Source organism: Cnephaeus nilssonii (genome assembly GCF_951640355.1).
Source record: "Cnephaeus nilssonii genome assembly, chromosome: 13".
Taxonomy (NCBI): Eukaryota; Metazoa; Chordata; class Mammalia; order Chiroptera; family Vespertilionidae; genus Cnephaeus; species Cnephaeus nilssonii.
In genome coordinates, this window is record NC_137084.1 from 4,105,829 (window position 1) to 4,129,109 (window position 23,281).

A 23,281-nucleotide genomic window follows, 5' to 3' on the forward strand; every position below is an offset into this window, starting at 1 on the left:
TGGCCCTTCCTGCTCCCAGCTTATAGTGAGGCAAGCATCCACTCTGATGGGAGCGCCCACGTTTTCTTCAAATCATACCAACTTGTGGGCTTGCCCCTTCCCTACTAACCTGTGATGAGCTCTGTAGCCCCTGGCCTGACGCCTGACATATGACCATCTCTAGGGGCGGATGGATGGATGGATGGATGGAGGCTCCTGACCCAACCCAGTGTTTCAAACTAGAGAAACCTTTTTTACTGCAGGGCTAAGTAGAGCATATGAGAGGGCCGATGCAGCCTCCCCACTGATTCCAAGGTGGCCGATGAAAGGGAAGCTTTCAGTAGAACTTGACCTCACCCCACCCCAAAGAGGAACCATTGAATTTAGCCAGATGGGCCCAGATGGGACAACCACACGGAAGTGCCACGAAGTCCAGGGTCGTCATCAGTCCATGTTACTATACATAAAACTTGAATTGGGTTATAAGCACAGCCTTCTCCAGCACGATGCCAGTGAGATACTGTTTTGTAGGACAGAGAAAGCGGACTCACTCAAACCATATATCACTACATTTGACACCAAGTTACTCATCCTCTTAGATATCCTATTTGCTTTGCCAAGCCCAAACCTGTTTGCCGATCTTCCCACAGTAAAGAGAAAAAACACAGAGACAACATGAGGCTGTGATCTTTATTCCATTAAATGACCTTACAGAAACATGCTTTTAATATACTAATAGCATCATCTCATCCTATTGCACTTTTTTAAAGTATATTAAATTTTAAAGCCATTTTTAAACGGTATAAGAGAAAAGTACTTTCAACAAATCATTTAAAAGAAATCTGAGAAGAAAAACTGTGTATGTTCAAGATTAATATCCACTCCTTTAAGGCTTTAGTCTAGGACAGCATTTTTTCATCTAAATTGGAAAGTTTTGGAAGTCAACGTCCACCTTCCCTTGGTCACAAGACCACCACATTTAAATTTGTTCTGGCACATGAAATTCTTCCCAAGAAATAAATATTTTTAATCTTTCTACGCCTAGATTTTGAAAAGTTCCTGATATGGGTTACTTTTGTTGCTAATTTTCAAAGTTATGGTCATCTCCTGTCTTTTTGTTCATTACTTTTATTTATGGTTTAAGGTTTTCTGTGTATGAGTTAGGGGTTCAAGTCAGTGCTGAATTTTGCTTTTTAAAAGAAATACAACTTTTACCCTGGCCAGGTGGTTCAGTTAATTAGAGCGTCTCCCATACACCAAAAGATTGCTGGTTCGATCCCTGATCAGGGATATACAGGAGGCAACCGATCAATGTTTCTCTCTCTCTAAAAATCAATGGAAACATTCTTGGGTGAGGAAAAAAAAAAAGAGCCCTAGCTGGTTTGGCTCAGTGGATAGAGCGTTGGCCTGCGGACCAAAGAGTCCCAGGTTCGATTCCAATCAAGGGCACATGCCTGGGTTGCGGGCTCAGTCCAACGTGCAGGAGACAGCCAATCAATGATTCCCTCTCGACATTGATGTTTCTATCTCTCTCTTCCTCTCCTTTCCTCTCTGAAATAAATTTAAAAAAATTTTTTTAAACACACAACTTTCAAGTTTTTTTAATCCTAATTACAACCTGCTACAAAATAGGACACTTGTACATTCATTTTTCAGAGAAGGCACTGTGACATCCTAATTTTGAGAAACAGCTTTTAGGAGCTTAGCTAATCCTCCCAATTACAGGCACCCTTACTGAGCTGAACACTGTGCACTCTCCGTGACTGCATCGGGCAGACCACCTCATCTGAGCTGCAAGGAAAAGCCATCCACTTGCTGCCAGGCCATCCTGAATTGCACTTACCCACCATGCAGTGCAGTCTCTCACTGCTGTCTCTGAGGCATTTGCAATACTGTATACAAAAGCAGTGATTCTGGGGCCACAGACCAGACCAACTGAGGCAACCCCTGGGTAGAAAGCTGGTAATTTGAACTTTTTAAACAAGAGTTCCAGGTAAGTTTTATGTACTCCAAGATAGGTAAGAACCAATACTCAAAACATAGCTACAGTATGATTTAACAAGGAAAACTATCCAATTGCAAACGGTCTTTTACAATGGGGACCTTAATGTCACTTTAAAAAACCACTTAAATAAACAGTTTGTACTTTCATAACTGAAGCTTGTCTTCATTATGTCCTATCCCTTAACTAAAATTTTGCTGGATCTAAACGTAAGCCGGAATGATATAGCCCATGTTGGTTACTTCAGTGGTAGCTATCCTACATCACCCTAAATTAAATTTCAATAGTTCTATGGCGTAAAAAAAAAAAAAAAAAAAGAAGCTCCATGAAGCCGAGACAGGGTGACTCCAGCACACAAAAAAAGTTTCAGGTTCAATTCCTGGTCAGGACACATACCCAGGTTGTAGGCTGTATCCCCAGTCGGGGCCCATATGGGAGGTAACAGATCAATGTTTCTCTCACTCTCTCCCCACCTTTTCTCACTCTAAAAAAATCAATAAACATATACTTAGGTGAAGATTAAAAAGAAAAAAGTTTCATGACGACTTCCATATAAACTATTTTTTTTAAAAAAAACCTCTAGGAAAAATATAAAACCTTTTCACATCAATTTACTCAGCTTCTCTATAATTCATACATACATACCCTATCTGAGACACCATTTTTATAACCACGAGAATGGTGGGTATGATGCTAAAGAAACACACTGCCAGCACAAAGCAGTTCGTTTGCCTAAAGCATTTAACTTTATATAAGAGAAAAAAGAAAAACAACAGGTAAAGCAAAAACAATATTCCCAGGCAATATTACCAAGTGTGATTACATAGCCCTCCATGGAACAGATTTCTCAGGAGACTAATAAGGAATGAGTCTGAAGATGTTTCATTATCAAACATAATAACATGACAGTTTGCCCTCAGTTTGTCTACAAACCAATCTAGAAAGACTTCCATGAAAGAATCAAAACTTTTATTCTATTATTTTTACTCTAAGCTTATTGGAAGTATTAAAAAACAACAAAAAACCTTAACATTTAACTTCTCCTGAAATGAGTTCTTTTAAGAGAGAAATTTGAAAACCTCCTTTTATGTTAACAGGAGTGCCCTCCACTGTGGGAATGTGTAAATAGCAATGCTGTGTGGAAAGGCCGGCCAGGAGTGGCAGAGCAACAAACACGAAGCAAACAGTCTGAACTCCTAACGTCCCTGACCCACAAGTTAAAGGCTGAGGGAAGTTACGAGTAAAAGACATTCTTTTCAACCTGGTTATCAATCTCCCCAAGACTATTTAGGCCAGCAATGAGAATGCATCTTTTATTGAAAAGGTGATATAAAGTCATCAGTTCACTGTTAAAAGAGAAGACAGGCCAAAGAAAATTCGTAAGAATCCTCACTGAGAAAACTTTATAAACACTTTTCAGAGGCAGAACATGTTAACTAATAAAGACCCAAAAAACAAGGTTTCCCCCTCCGTAATTAAACCAAGTTATTCCTTTAAGATCAAAACAAAAATGGTGAATTTAAACAGTAAATCAATCCTAAGGTTTCATTAAATCATATATTATCGTGTTTATTTTTTAAAATCTAATACTTTAGAATTAAAATGAGTTTTAGACACATCTTCCTTTTCTCACCACTAAAAGGAGTAGGACCAATCTAGACAATTATTCTGAAATCTATAAATATGCTTATAAAATGCGGTGAGGCTTTTTTTTTTTTAGCAAAAAGTAAAACATGTAAATAGTAGGTTTATTAAACCCAATATCAGCAATTTAGTTCTAGCGAAACATCATCCATCACACTGATGTCTCCATCTGAACTATAGTGATTCTGTAGGTTTGTTTGTTAATATCTGTAAGGCCTTTCGCTGAGAAGGATGAGCCTGCAGGAAGATGAGAGGCCCCCTGAAAATGCACTAACTTTTCAAAGCTAAGCTTTCAATTTACCATTCAAAACTAAGCATCACGGATAAGCAAGGAAACAGTTTTTAGAACCTGGAATTTTTCTAAATCTAACAGCAAGTGAATAAAATAGCAAGAACTTCAGGGCAAGATGGTATGTAAATATGAAAAAATATATAAAATGCTTGGAATTAATTCAGGCCTTATAAAAATACTTAAATGGTTAAGTGTTAAAGTAGTCAAAAAAATCTTTAATAGAGTATATGCCACAAGAAACTTTGTTTTCCCACCTTCCACTCATACTTCATACATATAGAATTTTCTCAGATTTTTCCTAAGCCTTCCTTACCACCCTCGCACAAAAATGAAATTATCTTAAGAATTAAGGCTCACATACCTGAATGTTTATATAAATATTTGCAGGCAAATTTTAGGTTTAAAATCCATAATAATTCACCATTATAAACCAAAGAAAAAGGCAACTACAGATAAAAAATTTTATCATACAATCAAGGTATATAAAGAATTATTATTAGACACTTCTGGGTATTGTCCATATTTGGATGGGGCTTTGGTCCTTACTAAGCCAAAGCTATTTTAAAGCTACCAGACAAGTCAAGTAAAGTTAAATAAAGGAAGAATCACTAAATAAAACTGACAGCTTTAGCTCCATTATTAAAAATATTAAACAGTGCATAGGAGATAAGACCCGGTTTACTGCTAAGCCATGTGCAATAGGACATCACTTAAAGGCCATAATGTTTGGTACGGTCTTTCCTCTAATTAATAATAAAGTTTTGTTCTTATGCGGAACTTTCAAAAACAAAACCTCTCAAATGACAACTGTGTGAGGGTAGTGTATAATACATATACCAATATAATAAAGCCCTAATATGCATATTGACCGAACGGCAGAACAACCGGTCGCTATGACACACACTGAACACCAGGGGGCAGACACTCCACACAGGAGCTGCCCCTAGTGGTCAGTGCGCTCCCAAAGGGAGAGCGCTGCTTAGCCAGAAGCCAGGCTCACTGCTTGGTGGCGGGAGCCTCTCCGGCCTCCGCTGCAGGCGGAGCGGTAAGGAGCGAGGAGTCCCCGACTGCGGGAGGGCGCAGGCTGGGCTGAGGGACACCCTCCCCCCCAGTGCACAAATTTTATGCACTGGGCCTCTAGTACCAACATAAACCTACAAACAGTGAATCTGGCCAAGGCACAAGTTCAAGTGACTTATCAAGAGGTCACATGGTTCATTTAAACTCTAGTTTTTTTCTTAAATTATCAAGTTCATTCCTTTTATTATGAGCCTCTGGCTTTTCAAGGCATGTTTGCTCTTTTCTAGAAAGAAGGTATAGGAATAAAGGCAAAAGGAAAGAATATGTCCCAACAAAACTGACCGCCTGTCGGGTAAAAGACCTTACACTTCAGTGAATGGTAGATTAGACAGGATAGTAGTTTTCCACACTAGGTGGCAGACAGGATTCACTAATGTTGTAAGACTTTATGTAATGGCATCATTTCAGTCTTTAGTTCTAAAGCTTTTGCCAGTTTTGTAAACTTTTTAAAAAGGAACCCTTCTCAATAGAGTAAGGTATAGAAGAACTGACAAGTTTCACCCCAAACAGAATCTTTCCCGAGGCTTCCAGTCCCTCCCTATCATGCCTGCAAAAGCACGAATTCAATTTTAAAAGGCACTAAGTGGCGCATAAAGGACTTAAAACTGCATTTCCATTTTCTCCTTTAGCTTTCCCCCCATAAAGTGCACAAAGCAGAGAGTCATAAGAAAACAGACACAAGCTTGGATCTACATCATCAGCAAGGAAAAGAAACGCTTCCAACAGAAATGGAAGTGTGCTGAAGAGTTTGAAACCACAGGGAAGGTCTGTCTATTCGTTTATTGGTGCCATGTTTCAGCTCTTCCCGGGTGGTCCCAAATCTACATTCCTCTGGGCCTGTACCTGTGGCTACAGCAGAAACGCAGAAATCAGAAGGGGCTGTTGGGTTCTTGTTGGATCCTCTTGCTAAGATGCTATTGAGCTTTTTTATCCATAGGGTGCCTCCCAATAACTGCATCCCTCACAGCAGCCTGAGTGGAATTGCCAATGTGAGAAGAAGCCTGCAAAAGTCCATGAGTCAACATGTAAGTTAACAAAATACAGCCCAGCATCCAGAGAATACGTCCTTGGAGGTCAACTTTCAAAAATGTCTGTCTACATCATCAGTATGTTACAGAAAATAGGGGAATGAAAATGTGGGGGAGGGGAGCCTGTGACAGCAGCTGCCTCCCAGGAGAGTTAGCTGACACTTTGCTTTGTTATTGTGTTATTACAGGCTTGCCAAATGTTTATTCCTTTAGTAGAAGAAATATTTTCACTCAGGAAGCTAGAGTTTGGGATTGACATTGTAAAAATAATTTGTTTCCCTTCACAAGCCTCTAACTTAACTGATCTGTTCAAGCAACTCAGAAAAAGAAACCAGTCTCGAGGATCTATAAACCTAGAGATCATGTCAATGTCAAAAGCCACTGGCTTTTTGGAAGATTTTAAGGGGAAAAAATGCCATCCATTAATAAGATTCAAAACAAAAAAAAATTTTGTTAAGTTCAGATTCTTCAAAGCTCTTGATTTTTAATAAAGCAAATTAATCGTGGATGAGAAAATGAATCACACAGGAATTGTGTCTGACGAGTGTATAGTTAAACGTTTCCCGAAAGGAACACAATTATGTCTACGTTGAAAAACGTTTTGCCTTGAAGGGTAGTCATTAGGCATGAAAACAAAATATCAAAATTAAACATTAATATCCTAAAAAAGGATAATAAACATAATGCTCATCAGAAAAAAAAAGAGTCAAGGAACTGTTCTCAGGCCTTCTTTCACCAAGAAGCTTTCCAAATGGAGATATTTTACAACAGAAACACAGTGTGTCCATTGTCAACCCTCCCTCCCAGCTGGCAGCACTTACCTGCTCTAGTACATAGGCTGCTCCAGAATCGATAGCTCCGCCCAGCTCACGGTACTGCCCGGAGTACCTGATGTACCCCCAGGTGAGAAGCGCTATTAACAGCAGGCCAACTATACAGTTGAACAGCTGGGCCACAACCTCCAGACCAATAAAGCCAGTGAGGCCCGACGCTATGTACAAAGCCACGATGCCCGTGAAGAGCACCGCGGGGGTTCGGAAGGTGCTGAAGATGTTCTTGCTACCGTTGTGCTTGCAGAAGTTCTCATAGAGCTCCTTGATTTCCTCCTCCAGCTCCTGCTGGTAGCGAAGGCTAAAATCCTTCCCACCCATCTTCTTCGTCTTCTTAAAATGGTCCAGAGCAAGTTGTCTGAGTTCACAGTGCTTCTCCTCTAGGATGTCTGGAGACAAATAAGGTTTCTCTCCCCCACACACCTAAAAAATAAAGAATAAAGAGGCAACGTGTTGAAGACCCCTTTAAAAACAGGTGACAAATAAAATTTATAAAGTGAAAACGCTGAAAAGCTTCGAATATTTTGGTGTGAGAAATTAACTTTCCATGCTGACCACGACCAGCAGCGCTCAGCTGGCTGCCCCCGAAGGACGCTGCAGCCCCAGGGCCACGCTGCTCGGTGAGAGCGGTGACACAGCGCAGCCTTCGCTGGAACCTGGCAGCAGGCCCTCATCGCCAGGGGGCCTGAGTGCAGCTGTGTTGCCTCAGTGTCTTAAGACAGTCAGAGGGTCAAGTTTGGCTTTTAAAGTCAGCTACCATGTCCAGGTTATAGATATTTCAGAATAAGACGTTCGCCCAACATACCTCTTCCATGTTGTTGTAATAAATGTCCTTGGCGGAGGCTGCAGCTGCTAAATTGTTGGCTTCAGCAGTGGCCTTTCAAGAAAGGAAAGCATCAGCTGTAAGTCCTTCCTCTTCTAACATTCTTCTACAAAGAACCACGTAAAACTTTCCTCACACCTTATTCACCATCCTTTCTCTTTTTTTAAATATATTTTATTGATTTTTTACAGAGAGGAAGGGAGAGGGATAGAGTTAGAAACATCGATGGGAGAGAAACATCGATCAGCTGCCTCCTGCACACCTCCTACAGGGGATGTGCCCGCAACCAAGGTACATGCCCTTGACCGGAATCGAACCTGGGACCTTTCAGTCCACAGGCCGACGCTCTATCCACTGAGCCAAATCGGTTAGGGCCAAGCTTTCTTTCTTATTATGCTTCTGCTATTTTTTAAATTTCCATATAGCCCAGTTTATTAAATAAAATACATCTTTTCTGCCAAAAATGTTCCCATACAGAATAATCTTTATCATAAATTAAACCTTTCAAAAATCATTTCCTTTGCTTCGATTTTTACTTACTGATTTGAGAAAGGGAGAGAGTGTGTGAAAAACATCAATGTGTTGTTCCACTTATATATGCATTCATTGGTTGATTCTTGTATGTGCCCTGACGGGAGATCGAACCCAAAACCTTGGTGTATCAGGACAATGCTCTAACTGAGCTACCTAGCCAGGGCCCTTGGCTTTAATTTTAAATGTTAAAAAGCAGATGTAAGTCAAACAAGAAGGGAAACAGCCCAGCCAACGTGGCTCACTGGTTGAGTGTCGACCTATGAACCTGGAGGTCATGGTTTGATTCCTAGTCAGGGCACATGCCCAGGTTGCTGGCTCAATCCCTGGGGGGAGGGGGGGGCGGGAGGAGATGCGTGCAGAAGGTGGCCGATCCATGATTCTCTCTCATCATTGATGTTTCTCTCTCTCTCTCTCGCCCTTCCTCTCGGAAATCGATAAAAATATATTTATTTTTTAAAAGAAGAAAGGAAACAAATTATCTTTATAATGTCAATCCCACACTCTAGCTTCCTGAGTGAAAATATTTTTTCTACCAAAGGAATAAGCATTTGGCAATAAATGGCCTTATGTTCAGTACATGAAAGTCAGAATCATGTTTTAACAAAACGATACTTTGAAAATACCAAAATGTTGAAAATAAAACTCATTGGAAATTAAATGTTGACTCGTCAGTAAGTAGACACATTAGGGCATGTTCTAGTAAAGCAGGCAGCAGATCACAGAAAAACGGCCTGTCCACATAGCTGGGATGTCCCCCTGGGGATAAGACAGCGGTTTCACAGTATGTTCGGTGGGAAGACCAGGCCCAGGGAGAGGCCGTGCTGTTCAAGCTGAACCTCCACGAATACAGATAAGAAAACCACAGAGGGCAGCCACACTGCTGGAATGTGCTGGAAATTTAGAGCTCAGCATAGTGGGAAAGGAGAGCAACAGCACTGTTTTCTTAAAGGACTCTGCTTACTGGATCCGGATCAACTCACGAAATCGAAGCTATCACTTAGGCTGCCCAACAACTGCGTACCTGAAGCATGGATTTGGGGTGAGGCAGATCTTCTCCTTGGTAAATTTTAATATATGCCTGAAAACATAAACATAAAAATAATTACCAAAAATGTTATTCTGTCATAATTAATCATACTTGAAATTGTAGCAACAGTAACCAAACAACTGAATTTTCCTAAAGACCTAGATCAACACCCAGGAATTAGCAAAAACACAACACACCTTGTGCATGTTAGCATTTTTAGTTCACGAGCCTACCAAGGCTAAGATTCCCGCCAGACTCCCCATGCACACTGGCCTCACCACTACCTGTGGCAGAGTGACCATCCGCCTTGAGGTAGCCATGTCACATCTAGGTGCCGTCTCCTACTCACAGCAACTTCCTAACCACCTCCTGTCCACACCATCTTCCCGGAGGAACCATCTTCCTTTAGCCACAGTCATCACTCCTCTAAGAGAGTGCAAAGAACATCCATTTGGTTCTTAGACCGATACTGCCACCCAGTGGCTCATTCCTGGAAGGACACTGAAGTCTGAAAATGCCTCTCATCATTTCCCCATGAAACTTTTCCCTAAGCTTTAAAATACTGAAATTCAAGTTAGTTTAAACCTAGACTAGTTTTACCAATAGCCAAACATTTTAATAATTAAAACCCATAATTACCTTAAAATACTCCAACAGCCCCCGACAGGTGACTTTTGAGCCATTGATCTCCTTTTCCATTAAGTTGGCTGGGTTTAATATATACGGTATCAGTATCTGTAACTGCTCTTTGAATTCACTGGCAATATCTGTTCACAGGACCATGAAGAAGGAAACAATAAGCAAAACAGCCTTCAACCGAGGTAAGCACAAACACAATCTTCAGGGCTAATTGTTTTAACGTGTGTTAGTCAAAGTGGGGGCAGGGTCCCAGGGCAGTGTCTGGCATTTCCGGCTCTGACCAGAACAGTAGTCTGTTCTTGTGCCTTGATTGACCCTTCCCTTCTGCAGTATTAAGTCTTCCCTAGTCGAGGAGAGAATATGCAGAACATCCTTGCCCTGGGTTTCATTCTGGGAGGTTCAGGTCTACTCCCTAGCCTTTCAAGAAATTTCACTATTTAAAATCCTCACCAGAGGATATTTTCATTGATTTTTTTTGGGGAGAGTGAAAGGGAGGGAAGAGGGGGAGAGAGAGAGAAACACTGATGTGAGAGACGCACAGACTGGTTGCCTCCCGCATGCACCCTGACCTGAGATCAAGTCTGCAACCGAGGTACATGCCCTTGACTAGAAATCAAACCCGAGACTCTTTGGCCTGAGGGCCAATGTTCTAACCACTGAGCAACTGGCCAGGGCAAGAAATTTCACTTTTTTAAGCGTTTCATTAACAAGGTCTTCAAAAGATCAATTACCAACCCCTCAAGTTCGCTCAGACCAGGCCCTTGCTACCCCTCATGCTCCCCTTACTTTTTTAGCAATCACTATTCACCCACTTCTTTGTTTTGTTCATTTGTTCCTGGTAAAAGGAGTAGGGCACCTGTACTTCATGATATTTATTTCCTAGCACCTCCTCAGAGAGGCGCTCCGGGCCACCCCAGAGGGAAAGGCCTCCTGCCTCGGACAGGTGACAGCTTCTCTGCAGTTTCCACAAAGTTCCCCCGGAGGACTCGGAGAGCCATTAAACGAGCTCTTTCCTCAAGGTGAGGACTGCTGGTCCAACTCTAAAGACAAAGGAGTCTGATTTATAGAACCTATCATCTTCCTGGGTTTCCAGCTGACTCACACGATCAACTGGAAAGGAAGTGCGTAGAAACCCACATCAAGGTAAGAACTCTTCCACTCCATAACCCTAATTTATAAAATTGAAGTGTTCTTATTTCATTATTGATTCAACGGTTTTTGAGCACCTTTTTGTGGCAGGCATTGATGTAAGAGCAGTGAATAAAACAAAAGTGGTTTCTAAATTTTCCCAAATTACAAATATCATTATAAAAATCTCTGTAAAGCCCTAGCTGGTGTGGCTGTGAATGGAGCGTCGGCCTGCGGACTGAAGGGTCCCAAGTTTGATTCCGATCAGGGCACAGGCCCAGTTTCAGGCTCAATCCCCATCGGGGGCGTGCAAGAGGCAGCCAATCAATGTTTCCTTCTCACCTTGAAGTTTCACTCTCACAATGTTTCGCTCTATCCCTCTCCCTTCCTCTCTCTCTCAAAATCAACCAATTAACCAATCAATAATAAAAGAATTCCACTGAACAACTTCCCTACCGGTGAGGAACAAAACCAGAGTTTAGGTCTGGTAAAAGTATGTTTAATAGTGGACTGTCATAACCCTAAAAGACACATCACCTACACACTCAACTTTCTTTCCATACTCAACTCTGAAAAGTCAGTCACAACTGCTTTTTATGGTTAAAAAAAAAAAATTCTAGTTCCAGTGTCGCCTAAGCAGATTTCTCTCCAAAGCCAGGCCACACACTTGGACTTTTGAGATGCCTTCTAAAGGCTCCGGAAGTCTGCTCAGGAAAGCTGCCACTACAGAACAATATCATACAGGTGGCAAATAGAAGGTGAAGGTGAGTCTCTCAAACTCAGTTTCTTTTGTAATATTACAACCAGCTGGAATATAAATCTTAAGCAAGTACATTAACTTTCTTGTATCAACTGAGTCAAGTTCTCTTGGAAACTAAGAAGTATATGTCATCTCAATTGCTTCCCCAATGTAACAGAAGTCGTTTCTGTTTTAGCACAGTATGGATTTGGGGTAAGAAGAATCTGGATGTGAATCTCTGTCCCACCACTTACTAGCTCTGTACACTGAGCAAGTTACTTAACTTTCCTAAACCAGTGTCTTCATCTGTACAATAAAGAAATCAGTTTCATGGAATTACTGGAAGCATTAGGTACGAAAATAACTAGTATAATGTTGGTGCTATGGTCTGAATGTTTTGTCTTCCCTCCCCTTGAAATCATATATTGAAATCCTAACCCCTAAAGTTGATAGTGTTAGGAGGTAGGGCCTTTGGGAGGCGATTAGGTCATGAGGGTGGAGCCCTCATGAATGGGATTAGTGCCCTTATAAACGAGATCCCACAGAGCTCACCAGCCCCTTCCAACATATGAATATACAACCTCTGAGACCAGGAAGATAACCCTTTGCACACCATGCTGGCACACTGAGCTTGGGCTTCCAGCATCCAGAATGACAAGAAATAAATTTCTGTTGTTCATAAGCTACCCAGTCTACAGCAGCCCAAACAGACTAAGACAGTTGGCAACTAGACATCTAAAAATGGTGACTACTATTATTTCTACTTTACTGGGAACCTGAGAAGCTCAGATAAGTTTATAAACAAAAGTGCTTAGTTTAACACATGGGGAAATTGAGGTCTAGCCATTAAATGACTCAAGGTCTCAATGAATAAAGCACAAAAATAAGACAATGGAACCCGTGAGTCCCAACTCTGATTTCTCTAAGCTACTATTTAGTCAGCACTTTCTGATATTAACAAATGACTCAGCATCAGGTTTTTTTATAATCACAAATAAAATGAAAACAATAGCCATGCCACACATTGTGTTATCTTTTTTGGGGAAGTTAATTTTACTTGGTAAACATTAGCTGACTAATTTTAGTCTTCTTTCACTTAGCATTTTCATCTTTTATAAACCAATAATCATAACACGTCTCTTAGAAAGATCAGTAATGGACACTGCCAACACCGTTTCAGATGGAGAAACTAAGATGAGCTCATTCTAATTCTGATGGCAACAGTAAGGCAAGAGCAAAAACTGACCCAGACTCCAAATACTATTCTTTCTTAGAGAACATACTATTTCTCTTAAGCATTCACCAGACCCTTTTCTTTCTTTTTTAATATTTTTATTGATTTCAGAGAGGAAGGGAGAGGAAGAGAGATAGAAACATCAATGATGAGAGAGCATCATTGACCGGCTGCCTCCTGCATACCCCCTACTGGAGATCGAGCCCGAAACCCAGGCATGTGCCCTTGACCGGAATATTGAACCTGTGACCCTTCAGTGTGCAGGCTGACGCTCTATCCACTAAGCCAAACAGGCTAAGGCAACACCAGATTCTTAATTGACATTTTCTGGTCACTATTTAATTCCAAAGATCAAATCACATGTTTAAAATAACATCATTTGTAACACACCTTTCAATTTCCCATCAAACTCAGGGCTTGTGGCCACCTGGAGTCCTGGATGCGGCAGAAGAAAACAGGAGACGCTCGAGAAACATGAATGAATGTGATTGCGGACATTCTGAATTTCTTCATGTTGATGTTCTTTCACCTGCCAATGAAGACGCACAATTTACAAAAGACCATTTGTTTCTCTTCACAGGAACCACTGGTATAAGACAAAGGAAAGAAGACTTCCCAACTCTGATGGGTCCTAGTGGCCTATAACGCAGAACCCTAAGAAGCAATAAATGCATGTATTTAATTAACCATAGCGTGGCTCCTATAGGTACTAAAGAGTTTCTTTAAAAAATAGAGTATTACACAATACTTAGGAAGAACAACAGGTTTGTGGGCATGAAGGAGGATCTAACTGAATAGTAAGGACTATCTGGTTAGATCCTCCTGTGTTTTAATTCTGGAGAAAAGGCTAAGTTTGCTTATATTCATCTTAAAACAAATAAGAATTGTCCGGCCAGCATGGCTCAGTGGTTGAGCATCCACCTATGAACTAGGAGGTCACGATTCAATTCCCAGTCAGGGCACATGCCCGGGTTGTGGGCTTGATCCCTAGTGTGGGGTGTGCAGGAGGCAGCCTATCAATGTTTCTATTTTTCTCTCTCTCTCCCTTCCTCTCTTAGATCAATAAAAATACATATTTTTAAAAACAACAACACATAAGAATTTTGAATAAGAAAAACAGACTGAAGTTATGAATGTGACATTCTAAAGGCACTTGTAGAACCTGATGTAAAATGTGAAATGGAATTACAATCAAAGCTGGGGCTTTTGCCCAGAGTTCTTTTGCCCACAATCCCTGTGCACTGTATACCCAGGTGCTTTCATCTAAAACATGAATATTAGTGTGTGTTAACATGCATAAGTATTTCACAAACTTAACATAATTTTCTGTAACCTGCTTGAAATACAATAGCTAAGGCAAATGAAAGTTACCACTGCTTTCCGGTCATTCCCATATTATATTTCTACTTACCTGTAGACGCTTATCCAAAAATGACATTCCTCCCTGTAGTCCATAGCTGTATTCATAAGGGAAACTCCAGTCTCGAACCAAAAACATCAGTGTCTATTTAGGAAAAGAGCAGTACACATTATAATGTTGCATAAATGCATTTTCAAAATAACAATTTAAGTACTCCTTTGCACAATGCCGGCTTCTTCAAAGGAGACAAGAAAACGTGCTGAAGGATTGATCTATTCTGTGATGTCTTTGAAACCTTATAAACATGTATGCCAAAGGCAAGGATGGGGAGTGTAGTAAAGGCCAAGAGAGAAAACAGTATGGCACTAGCTAGTCATACATCAGATCTACTTTCCCCATTAGAAAGGAAAGGAAAACTAAATAATACTTAAAGCTCCTCTAATCTTATTCAGGTTACTCTGCATTCCCATCCTCATGACATAAATAGCTAAAACAAGGGTCAGTAAACTTTTTCTGTAAATGGCCAAAGAGTAAATATTTTAGGCCACTGTAGCACAAGGCAGCCACTGACAATACAAATAAGTACGGCTGTGTTCTAAATAAAACCTTAGCTATAGACACTGACATTTAAATTTCAGATAATTTACATGTCATAGACTAGTATTCCTCTTTTGATTTCTTTCAACCATTTAAAACCATAAAAACCATTCCTAACTCATAGGTCACATAAAAATAGGCAGCTGGCCAGAAGTGGCCTGTGAGCTGTAGTTTGCTGATCTCTGAACTAAAATAAAGATTTGAATGACATTTATAGTGAACATCCTACCTGGAAGGGTTTTTGGAAAATTTCATCCATTGCCAGACGACCATATTCTGTGAAGAGCTTTAAAAAAAAAAGAAAAAGAAGAAGAGTTATGGCTTGTAAGGCAAAATTACTTAAAGTATTTCTGTGGCAATTTTTTTTTGGGGGGGGCCCTCAGAGTTCAGGCGATGCAGGCGTGTGGGGGATGAAGTGGGGGAAGGGAAAGGCGCAGGCACCCTGGGAGAGAGGGCACGTGGCTATTCTTTATCAAAAGTATTCATTTAACAGCCGAAACCGGTTTGGCTCAGTGGATAGAGCATCTGCCTGCGGACTGAAGGGTCCCAGGTTCGATTCCGGTCAAGGGCATGTACCTTGGTTGCGGGCACATCCCCAGTGGGGGGCGTGCAGGAGGCAGCTGATCAATGTTTCTCTCTCATCGATGTTTCTAACTCTCTATCTCTCTCCCTTCCTCTCTGTAAAAAAAATCAATAAAAAATATATTTAAAAAAATAAAAGTATTCATTTAACAGACCTGACTCGTATTCATATGAAACCAAAGTTCTAGTTTCAAAAGCCCACAGGAGCCATGAACCTTAACATAATCTTGGATCTGTCTTACATCCCACTTCATTAGCAAATCCAGAATCCAACCACTCACCAATCCCATGCAGCTTGGAATATTACAATAGCTTCCTAACTGGTCTGCCTGCCCCTCCTCGCCACCATTCTCAATACAACAGCCACCTTGGCTCTGTTACCAATAAGGTTAGTTAGATCACACCCTGCCTCTGCTCAAAACCCTCAACCACATTCAGTATAAAAGGCCAGTTCTTATAATGTGATGCCACCATGCTGGCCCTCCTTGATGTTCCTCAAATGTGCTGGGCACACAGCTGCTTTAGGGTCTTTGTTCTGACTTCTCTTCCTGCCTATGATGTTCTTCCCCTAAATAACTGTGCAATCAGCTCCCTCATTTCTTAATTTTTTGTTGTTGTTAATCCTCACCCAAGGATATTTTTCCACTGATTCTCAGAGAGAGTGGAAAGGAGGGAGAGAGGGAGGGAGGAAAGAGAGAGAAGGAGAGAGAGAGAGGAAAAAAACATCAATGTGAGAGAGAGACACTGATTGAATGCCTCCCAAATGCTCCCCAACCAGGGCCAGGGATCAAACCTGCAACCCAGGTACATGTTCTTGACCAGGAATGGAACCAGCAGCCCTTGTGTGTGCAGACTGATGCTATAACTACTGAGCAGCCAGCCAGGGCGGGTCCCTCATTTCCTAAGGTCTTTACTCAAATGGCTCCTTCTCAATGAAGCCTTCCACCACCACCTACCTAAAGATTACAGCTCTCCACACAATAGTTCCTACCCGTGCCTCTTGTTAATTTTTCTCCTTAACGTGCCCACTAGCTGACGTACTACACTTTACTTATCTTGATCAACGTTTGTCGTCAGTACTAGCACTGAAACTCCGCGGGAGCAGGCGTGTTTGCTTTGTGCACTATTGTACCTCCAGCAGCAAGAAAAGTACAGGCCCACAGTGTGTATGCCATTCAAATGACAGAGTAAACCAATTCTTTAAGTTAGTGTTTACACATACATTTTACCTCTATTTCTTCATGAAGCCTCACTAAAAGTATAGCAAAAAGAGTTAAAAGTTATAAATTTACAGGACAAAGATGATGAGAAATAATGTAACAGCAGACAAGAGTTGTCAAAAACACTGGAAAGAAAACAGGCAAACAAGAAGTGCCTTGGGTTTTGGCTTTCTCTGCCCTAAGACATCTCCAAGAGGCAGGGGCCATCCAGAAAGAAGCAGATTCTCTCAGTGGAACCCCTGAAAGGCTCAGAAATTGGAAGCAAGGGATGAGAGAGATAACTAAAGAAATGGTTGAAAGTCTTTGGAGAAAGCACCTAACACTCCCAGATCCTGCTCCCTCCCCCATGCTCTTCCTGCCCCCACAGAAGTTGGAATTACACTTTCTGGAGAGGATAAACCAGAAAGAATACAGATGTTGCTTCCAAACTCAGCTGAATGAGAAGCCCCTACCTTATTGAAAACTAGTGGCCAAGTGCACAGATTTGTGCACACTGAAAGGAAATTAATTAGAAGAAATATTTTCACACACTGTGGACGGATCACGAGAATTCTCGTGTTTTCTGTTCTAAGGCTTATAGCCAATCATGAGACTACTTTAAAAATATATTAGCTAGTAAGAACACATAATAAATAACTTCAAAATGCAATGAGTATTTAATTTTAAAGTGTGCCTTTAACATTTATGTAAAACGTTTTTTGTACTTGTTCAATAGAAACTTATCTGGCCACTGGGTAAAGCTAGCAAAAAACTACTGGTCCGCAATGTGTTAATATCACTATGCCCCCTTTCCCTATAATAGAAGTGCCAACCAAATTCACCATCGACAATGACAGATGGAAACATTTGCGTGCGATTGGCGCCAGCGAGAGCTTTATACGTATTGCAGATGCGTGAGTCAACTTAGCCTTTTATAGATATAGAATAAACTTGCTTAATTAGGCCTGCTTTCTGATGTAGCTAAACTTTTTGCAGCCCAGTGAAGCACCCAACTACAGCAGTAAATATCAACACGAAGCAGATTATTATTGTAGATCACAAGGGAGAACAAAGGGTAAAATATTTCACTGCAGCAGTGTTTGACTATATTCTGCGCAGTGAGAAAGCCTGAAGTCATTTTCAAGGTCCACCATTTCTTACTTTTCAGTCGGGTCAAGTTTCAAAACTTTCTAAATCTCCATTTCTCGGCTAATGAAAAGAAAATAGGATTCTACCAAGTCTCCTATCTACCTACTCCAGGACTTGTGTGAGGATCAAATGAGATGAGGCACAGGAAAATGCTTCACAGACATTTGGTTAAAGTGTGAAATATTTGCACCTGGCTATAAAGCAAATTGTAGCCGAAACCGGTTTGGTTCAGTGGATAGAGCGTCGGCTTGCGGACTCAAAGGTCCCAGGTTTGATTCCAGTCAAGGGCATGTACATTGGTTGTGGGCACATTCCCAGTAGGGGGTGTGCAGGAGGCAGCTGGTTGATGTTTCTCTCTCATCAATGTTTCTAGCTCTCTATTCCTCTCCCTTCCTCTCTGTAAAAAATCAATAAAATATATTTTTAAAAAAATAATAAAAAAATAAAATAAAGCAAGTCGTATTCCTGGGCTGAAGAAACTCCAAGGAGGCTAGTCGCTAGGGAGAGGAAGTTGGGCATTGCTACGTGACGTCATTACCCGGCACCCACAGCAACTGTTTTCTGGCTGGGCTGGGCTGTGGGCCACATTTTGCACCATGGGGGTCTCAGCAGTGTTGGCTGCAATTTGATGGGCTGTTGCTCCAGGGTGGTGGCGGGGCCTGTGTCCCACTTGGGGGAAGCTGAGTGTTGCTTTGTTGGTGCCAGGTCCACAGTATAGGTCCACGGTACCGTTTCTCTGTAAATGGCTAGCCAGTGCATGTCACGGCAGCTCCTGCGTTGAGCTTCTGCCCCCTAGCCGTCAGTGCACGTCATAGCAACCAGTCAGACAGTCGAAGGGACACTTAGCATACTGACCTTTTATATATATAGATTATATAGATAGATAGGTACTTAAATCAAAGTCTACAAGCATACTGAACAGAGAAAGAGAAACTCTTAAGCCCTCATACCCTGTTAGAGTCTCACAAGCTTTGACTCACCTAACCTAGGCAGTTTAAAGAATTCTTCTCTGGGGAATTTGACAGTCCAAGAGTAATAGTCTGCAAATGCAGACATTTAGAAGTTGCAACCAAATAGCTAAATCATCTTTCCCAATCACCTCTCTGCGATCCAAAACAATATACAAGGCTGCCTCTTACCAAAGCTCCCCATCAGATTTTAGTGGCTCACTATTAACTACAGAGGGTCAAGGACCACCACACCTTTGAAAAAAGCTCCTAGCAGAAAAGACAAAAACTCATGTCCTTCAATTCTAGAACGTCATCTTACATTATTCCTTTTACAATTTCTTTCCCTCCATGTTCTGTTTTCTCTTACTAAAATACCTATTATGTTAAACCTCGCCTGAATTATCACCACCTTTTCTGTTTCTTCTGTGCCCTACTGTTCTCCCTCTCCTCCACCTCCCCCCGTCCCCACCTCTCCCGCTATCTCTCTCCCCTTCTCTTCTCTCTTGGCTTCCCTTCCTTCCCCCTTCCTATTTCTGTTGTTTTCGGCCACCCAGCTTGTGGTGCTGTTACATCACCCATACCTATTTATTTATGAATCTCTCACTGACTGGATCACAAAATCCATAAAGAATTATGTCTGCCTCAAGCACTATTGTATTTATAACATTATTATACAATTGTATCTTTGAATGCCCACTACCTCACACACAGTGGGCATTCAAAGAAATGAGAGGAAGGAGCTTAGAAAGAAAATAGTTTCAGATAAAAAGGTGTCAAATTCAAGTTTGTTTGTTTTTTAAAATCTATTTTTATTGATTTCAGAGAGGGAGAGACAGAAACATCAATGATGAGAGAAAATCACAATTGGCCACCTCCTACAAGCCTCACACTGGGGATCCAGCCCACAACCCAGACATGTGCCCTGGCCAGGAATCGAATCATGACCTCCTGGTTCAAAACGCTCAACCACTGAGCCATGCCGACCGGGCTCAAATACAAGTTTTGATGGAAATGTTTTACAGAACAACAGCTCTCAACCACTGAGTCATGGCACTGGTGTAGAACCACTGATTATAAAGCATGAGTAATCCTAGTAGTAATATTAAAGGCCAAAGTTTAGGAATTATTTTGTTTTTAAAGAAATATTATATTGCCATTTTTGATCCTGCCAAGCACACTCCACCTCACAATCTTTCTTCTTGCTGTTCCCTCTCCTATACCACTTTCCCCAGATATGTCTACAGAACTTATTGGCCACTTTCTTTAGTTCCCTGCTCAACTCATTAAGGCCTTCCCTGACCACTTCAGCGATAGCTATACAGAGAGTGGGATTATTATGAACAAAAACCTTCCTCCATATTTCAATCTTTTGCTAGAACTATTGAAGTAAAATTTTTCTGTCTTAAAACTTTTAAAAGATATATATGATGTTTAAATGAGGAATATATACCTGTAGCTGTTGAAGATCATCTTCCTGAATGTTCTGAGACAAGTTATAAATCTAGAAAACAAACATCCAAATTGATACTACTTTAGCTAATTTCAAACAAGCTCAAATAAAGCCTAAAGCACTGCTTTGTACATTTAAAAGTCTGCATAAAAAATATGAAGTCTGTTCACAGTAATATTATCTGTCCTTTGGAAAACTATGCTTATATGGTTGAAATAACATAATTCTTCCTTTACAGTTTAAAATATAGTTTTCTTAAGTTCTTAACAAATCTACATTTCCTATATGATGTTATTTCAATTTCCACTTTCAGACTTTTATTAGAGACTTTTATATAAATTTATGACCAAAGTAGAAAAATAGTTTAGGTTCCTTCTTGAGCCTGTAAGAGATTAACCGATATCTGTGATCTATAAAGAACATTTATGTATCACCACAGAAATTCTGATAACAAAACAATAACTAAAACTACACATAACCCCTTTATCTTATTTCCTCTACAAATGTGTTTTCCTAGTCGAGTGGTTTTACCTGAACAGAACTAGTCATGGTGCTTAGAGCAAAGATGGTAGCACAATCTTTCACAGTGGACTGGCTGTCAAATGCCCCCTGGGTATCCATCAAAACAACTGCAACCTAAAAAAAAGGAAAATACAAACAAAATATGTTTAAGTGAGAAGGGGGAAAATGTAAAGGGGAACTTGAGAAGTACAGGTAACATTTAAGTGAGGCTTAAGTGGCTACTTATAGGTTCTATCAGAAAAGTATAATTACTTAGGTGTCTTGTTTTGAGCAGAGAACCTGCAACCTGGGCATTCCGGCTCAGTTGGTTGGAGTGACACCCTGTGCACCAGAAGGTCATAGATTCCAATCCTGGTCAGAGCACATGCCAGGTTGCCGGCTTGATCCCAGTTGGGGTGCATATGTGAGGCAACCAATCCATGTACCTCTCTCACATCAATGTTTCTTTTTTTTCTTTTTTTTTCCCAAGAACTCAAACGCAACTTATTTTATAACTAAACAAGACAGATTAAATAAAAGACAGTTTCATCCTAAACTTCCCCAATAGACATTTTCTCCCAGGCTCCATGTTATCAATTTTAACAGTCCCATTAGTGGCCTTCAGAATATTCACAAAGGACGTGTACAAAGTGTCATTTGGTTTAATCATGTTTGAAAATAACAATCTTTGTGCTTTAAAACAATTTCTTTTATTTTTTGGGGGGGTTAATCCTCACTTGAGGATATTTTTTCCATTGCTTATCAGATAGTAGAAGGAGGTGGGGGGTGCAGAGAGAGAGAGAGGGAGAGACACACACAAGTGGTTGCCTCCCACCTGTGCCCCTTCCCAGGTATATCCCCTTGACCAAGATTGAACCCATGGTCCTCTGGTCCGCAAGCGGACACTCTAACCATTGAGCTAACCGGCTAGGGCCTTTAAAACAATTTTTTAAATGCATTTATTATGCTCCCTTGCTCATAACTGGTCAATTAAATTTTTCTTCTAAAAATAACTCAGAACAATAAAATTATTTATAGATATTAAAAAACAGAAATCATGCATTCTCTCCAGTGCTCCATGGTCCAACCAAACAGGTGTAAGAAAAAATATGTTTCCAACTCTGGTGTCTGTGTTTTAATGACCAGAGGGAACCATTGTTGTATTCATCTTGGTTTCAACAGAATAGTTATCAATATCCTTTTCTCCCTCTGAATCTTCATCTGGCATCCAACATTGATCTTTTACATTCAAAAAATGAATTTTTTAAAGCTTCGCAGTTTCCTTCCTTCAGACATTGCCGAGGGGATTTTCCTGGAGCACATAGTGGGACTGCAGCAGACAGGCGCCCAGGTCCTCCTTCACGCCCGCGCACGCACCGCCCTCCGGCTTGTCCTGTTAATACCGAGGCATAGCTGCGCCTGCCGCCCGCCCCGGCCACGCTATTTCCGGCCACAACAGCAGCGACCCTGCTGCCCGCGAGCGACGTCCCCTGTCACATCAATGTTTCTCTCTCTCTCTCTCTCTCTCTCTCTCTCCCCCCTCCCTCCAATCTCTAAAATTAATAAAAGAAAAAATGAGAAGAAATTTTTTAAAAAGACCTAAACTGAACTTTAGAGATGAAAATTAAGTCTGAAATGATAATACACTGAATGGTATTAACAGATTATTAGGATTGGTGAACTCAAAGACCTACCAAAAGGAGCCATCAAAAAGGAAATAGAGCCCTAGCCAGTTCTGCTCAGTGGACAGAGCACTGGCCCTCAGGCTGAAGGGTCCCAGATTCAATTCCAGTCAAGGACACATACCTCGGTTGCAGGCTCAATCCCCAGCCCTAGTCGGGAAGTAACCAATCTATGTGTCTCTCTCACATCAATGTTTTTCTCTCTGTGTCTCTCCTGCTCCCTTCCACTCTCTTAAAAAAAAAAATCAATGGAAAAATATCTTCGGGTGAGGATTAACAAAAAAAAAAAGGAAGGAAGAGAAGGAGGGAGGGAGGGAGGGAGGGAGGGAGGGAGGGAGGGAGGGAGGGAAGGAGGGAAGGAGGGAGGGAGGAAGAAAAGGAAACAGAAAAATAAGAATTAAAATAAAAACAAGCCATGAGACACTTCAAGCAGCCTGACATATATGTAATGTAAGTCCCCAAAGGATATAAGAGGCAAAAATATATTTGAAAAAATGAGTCCAGAAAATGTCCAATTTTGATAAAAATTATAAACCTGCAGATTCAAGAAGCTCAACATGCTCCAAATACAAGACACATGATGAGAACTACACTAAGACACATCATAATCCAATTGCTAAAAAAAATAATAGAGAAAAACCTTAAAAGCAAGCAGACAAAAAAGACATGTTAGGCACCTGAGAGTAACAGCAGGATTTCTTGTAAGAAACAATGGCAAAAAGTCAGGGGAGTGACATCTTCAAAGCACTGAAAGAAAAACCTACCAGCCTGGAATTCTATACCCAGCATATATATTTTTTAAAACAAACACTTTTCAGAAATATGAAAGCTA

General features: G+C 40.9%; 1 protein-coding gene and 1 pseudogene across 2 annotated transcripts in view; both read right to left on the reverse strand.

The window, feature by feature from the left end:
* Window positions 1-655: 655 nt before the first annotated feature.
* Window positions 656-23,281, reverse strand: part of ATL3 (atlastin GTPase 3) — a 33,343-nt gene continuing 10,717 nt past the window's right edge. The window contains exons 4-13 of the mRNA XM_079788086.1: window positions 20,798-20,902; window positions 20,267-20,317; window positions 15,166-15,222; window positions 14,391-14,483; window positions 13,370-13,508; window positions 9,879-10,006; window positions 9,234-9,290; window positions 7,661-7,732; window positions 6,847-7,278; window positions 656-5,998 (exon numbers count right to left, since the gene is read on the reverse strand). Coding sequence (XP_079644212.1) covers window positions 5,912-5,998; window positions 6,847-7,278; window positions 7,661-7,732; window positions 9,234-9,290; window positions 9,879-10,006; window positions 13,370-13,508; window positions 14,391-14,483; window positions 15,166-15,222; window positions 20,267-20,317; window positions 20,798-20,902 — 1,221 coding nt within the window. The 3' untranslated portion in view covers window positions 656-5,911. The remainder of the gene's footprint in view (window positions 5,999-6,846; window positions 7,279-7,660; window positions 7,733-9,233; window positions 9,291-9,878; window positions 10,007-13,369; window positions 13,509-14,390; window positions 14,484-15,165; window positions 15,223-20,266; window positions 20,318-20,797; window positions 20,903-23,281) is intronic.
* LOC307109418 (cytochrome c oxidase assembly factor 5-like) lies at window positions 21,958-22,178 on the reverse strand (annotated as a pseudogene). The gene has a single exon. The product of its transcript is annotated as a cytochrome c oxidase assembly factor 5-like (transcript).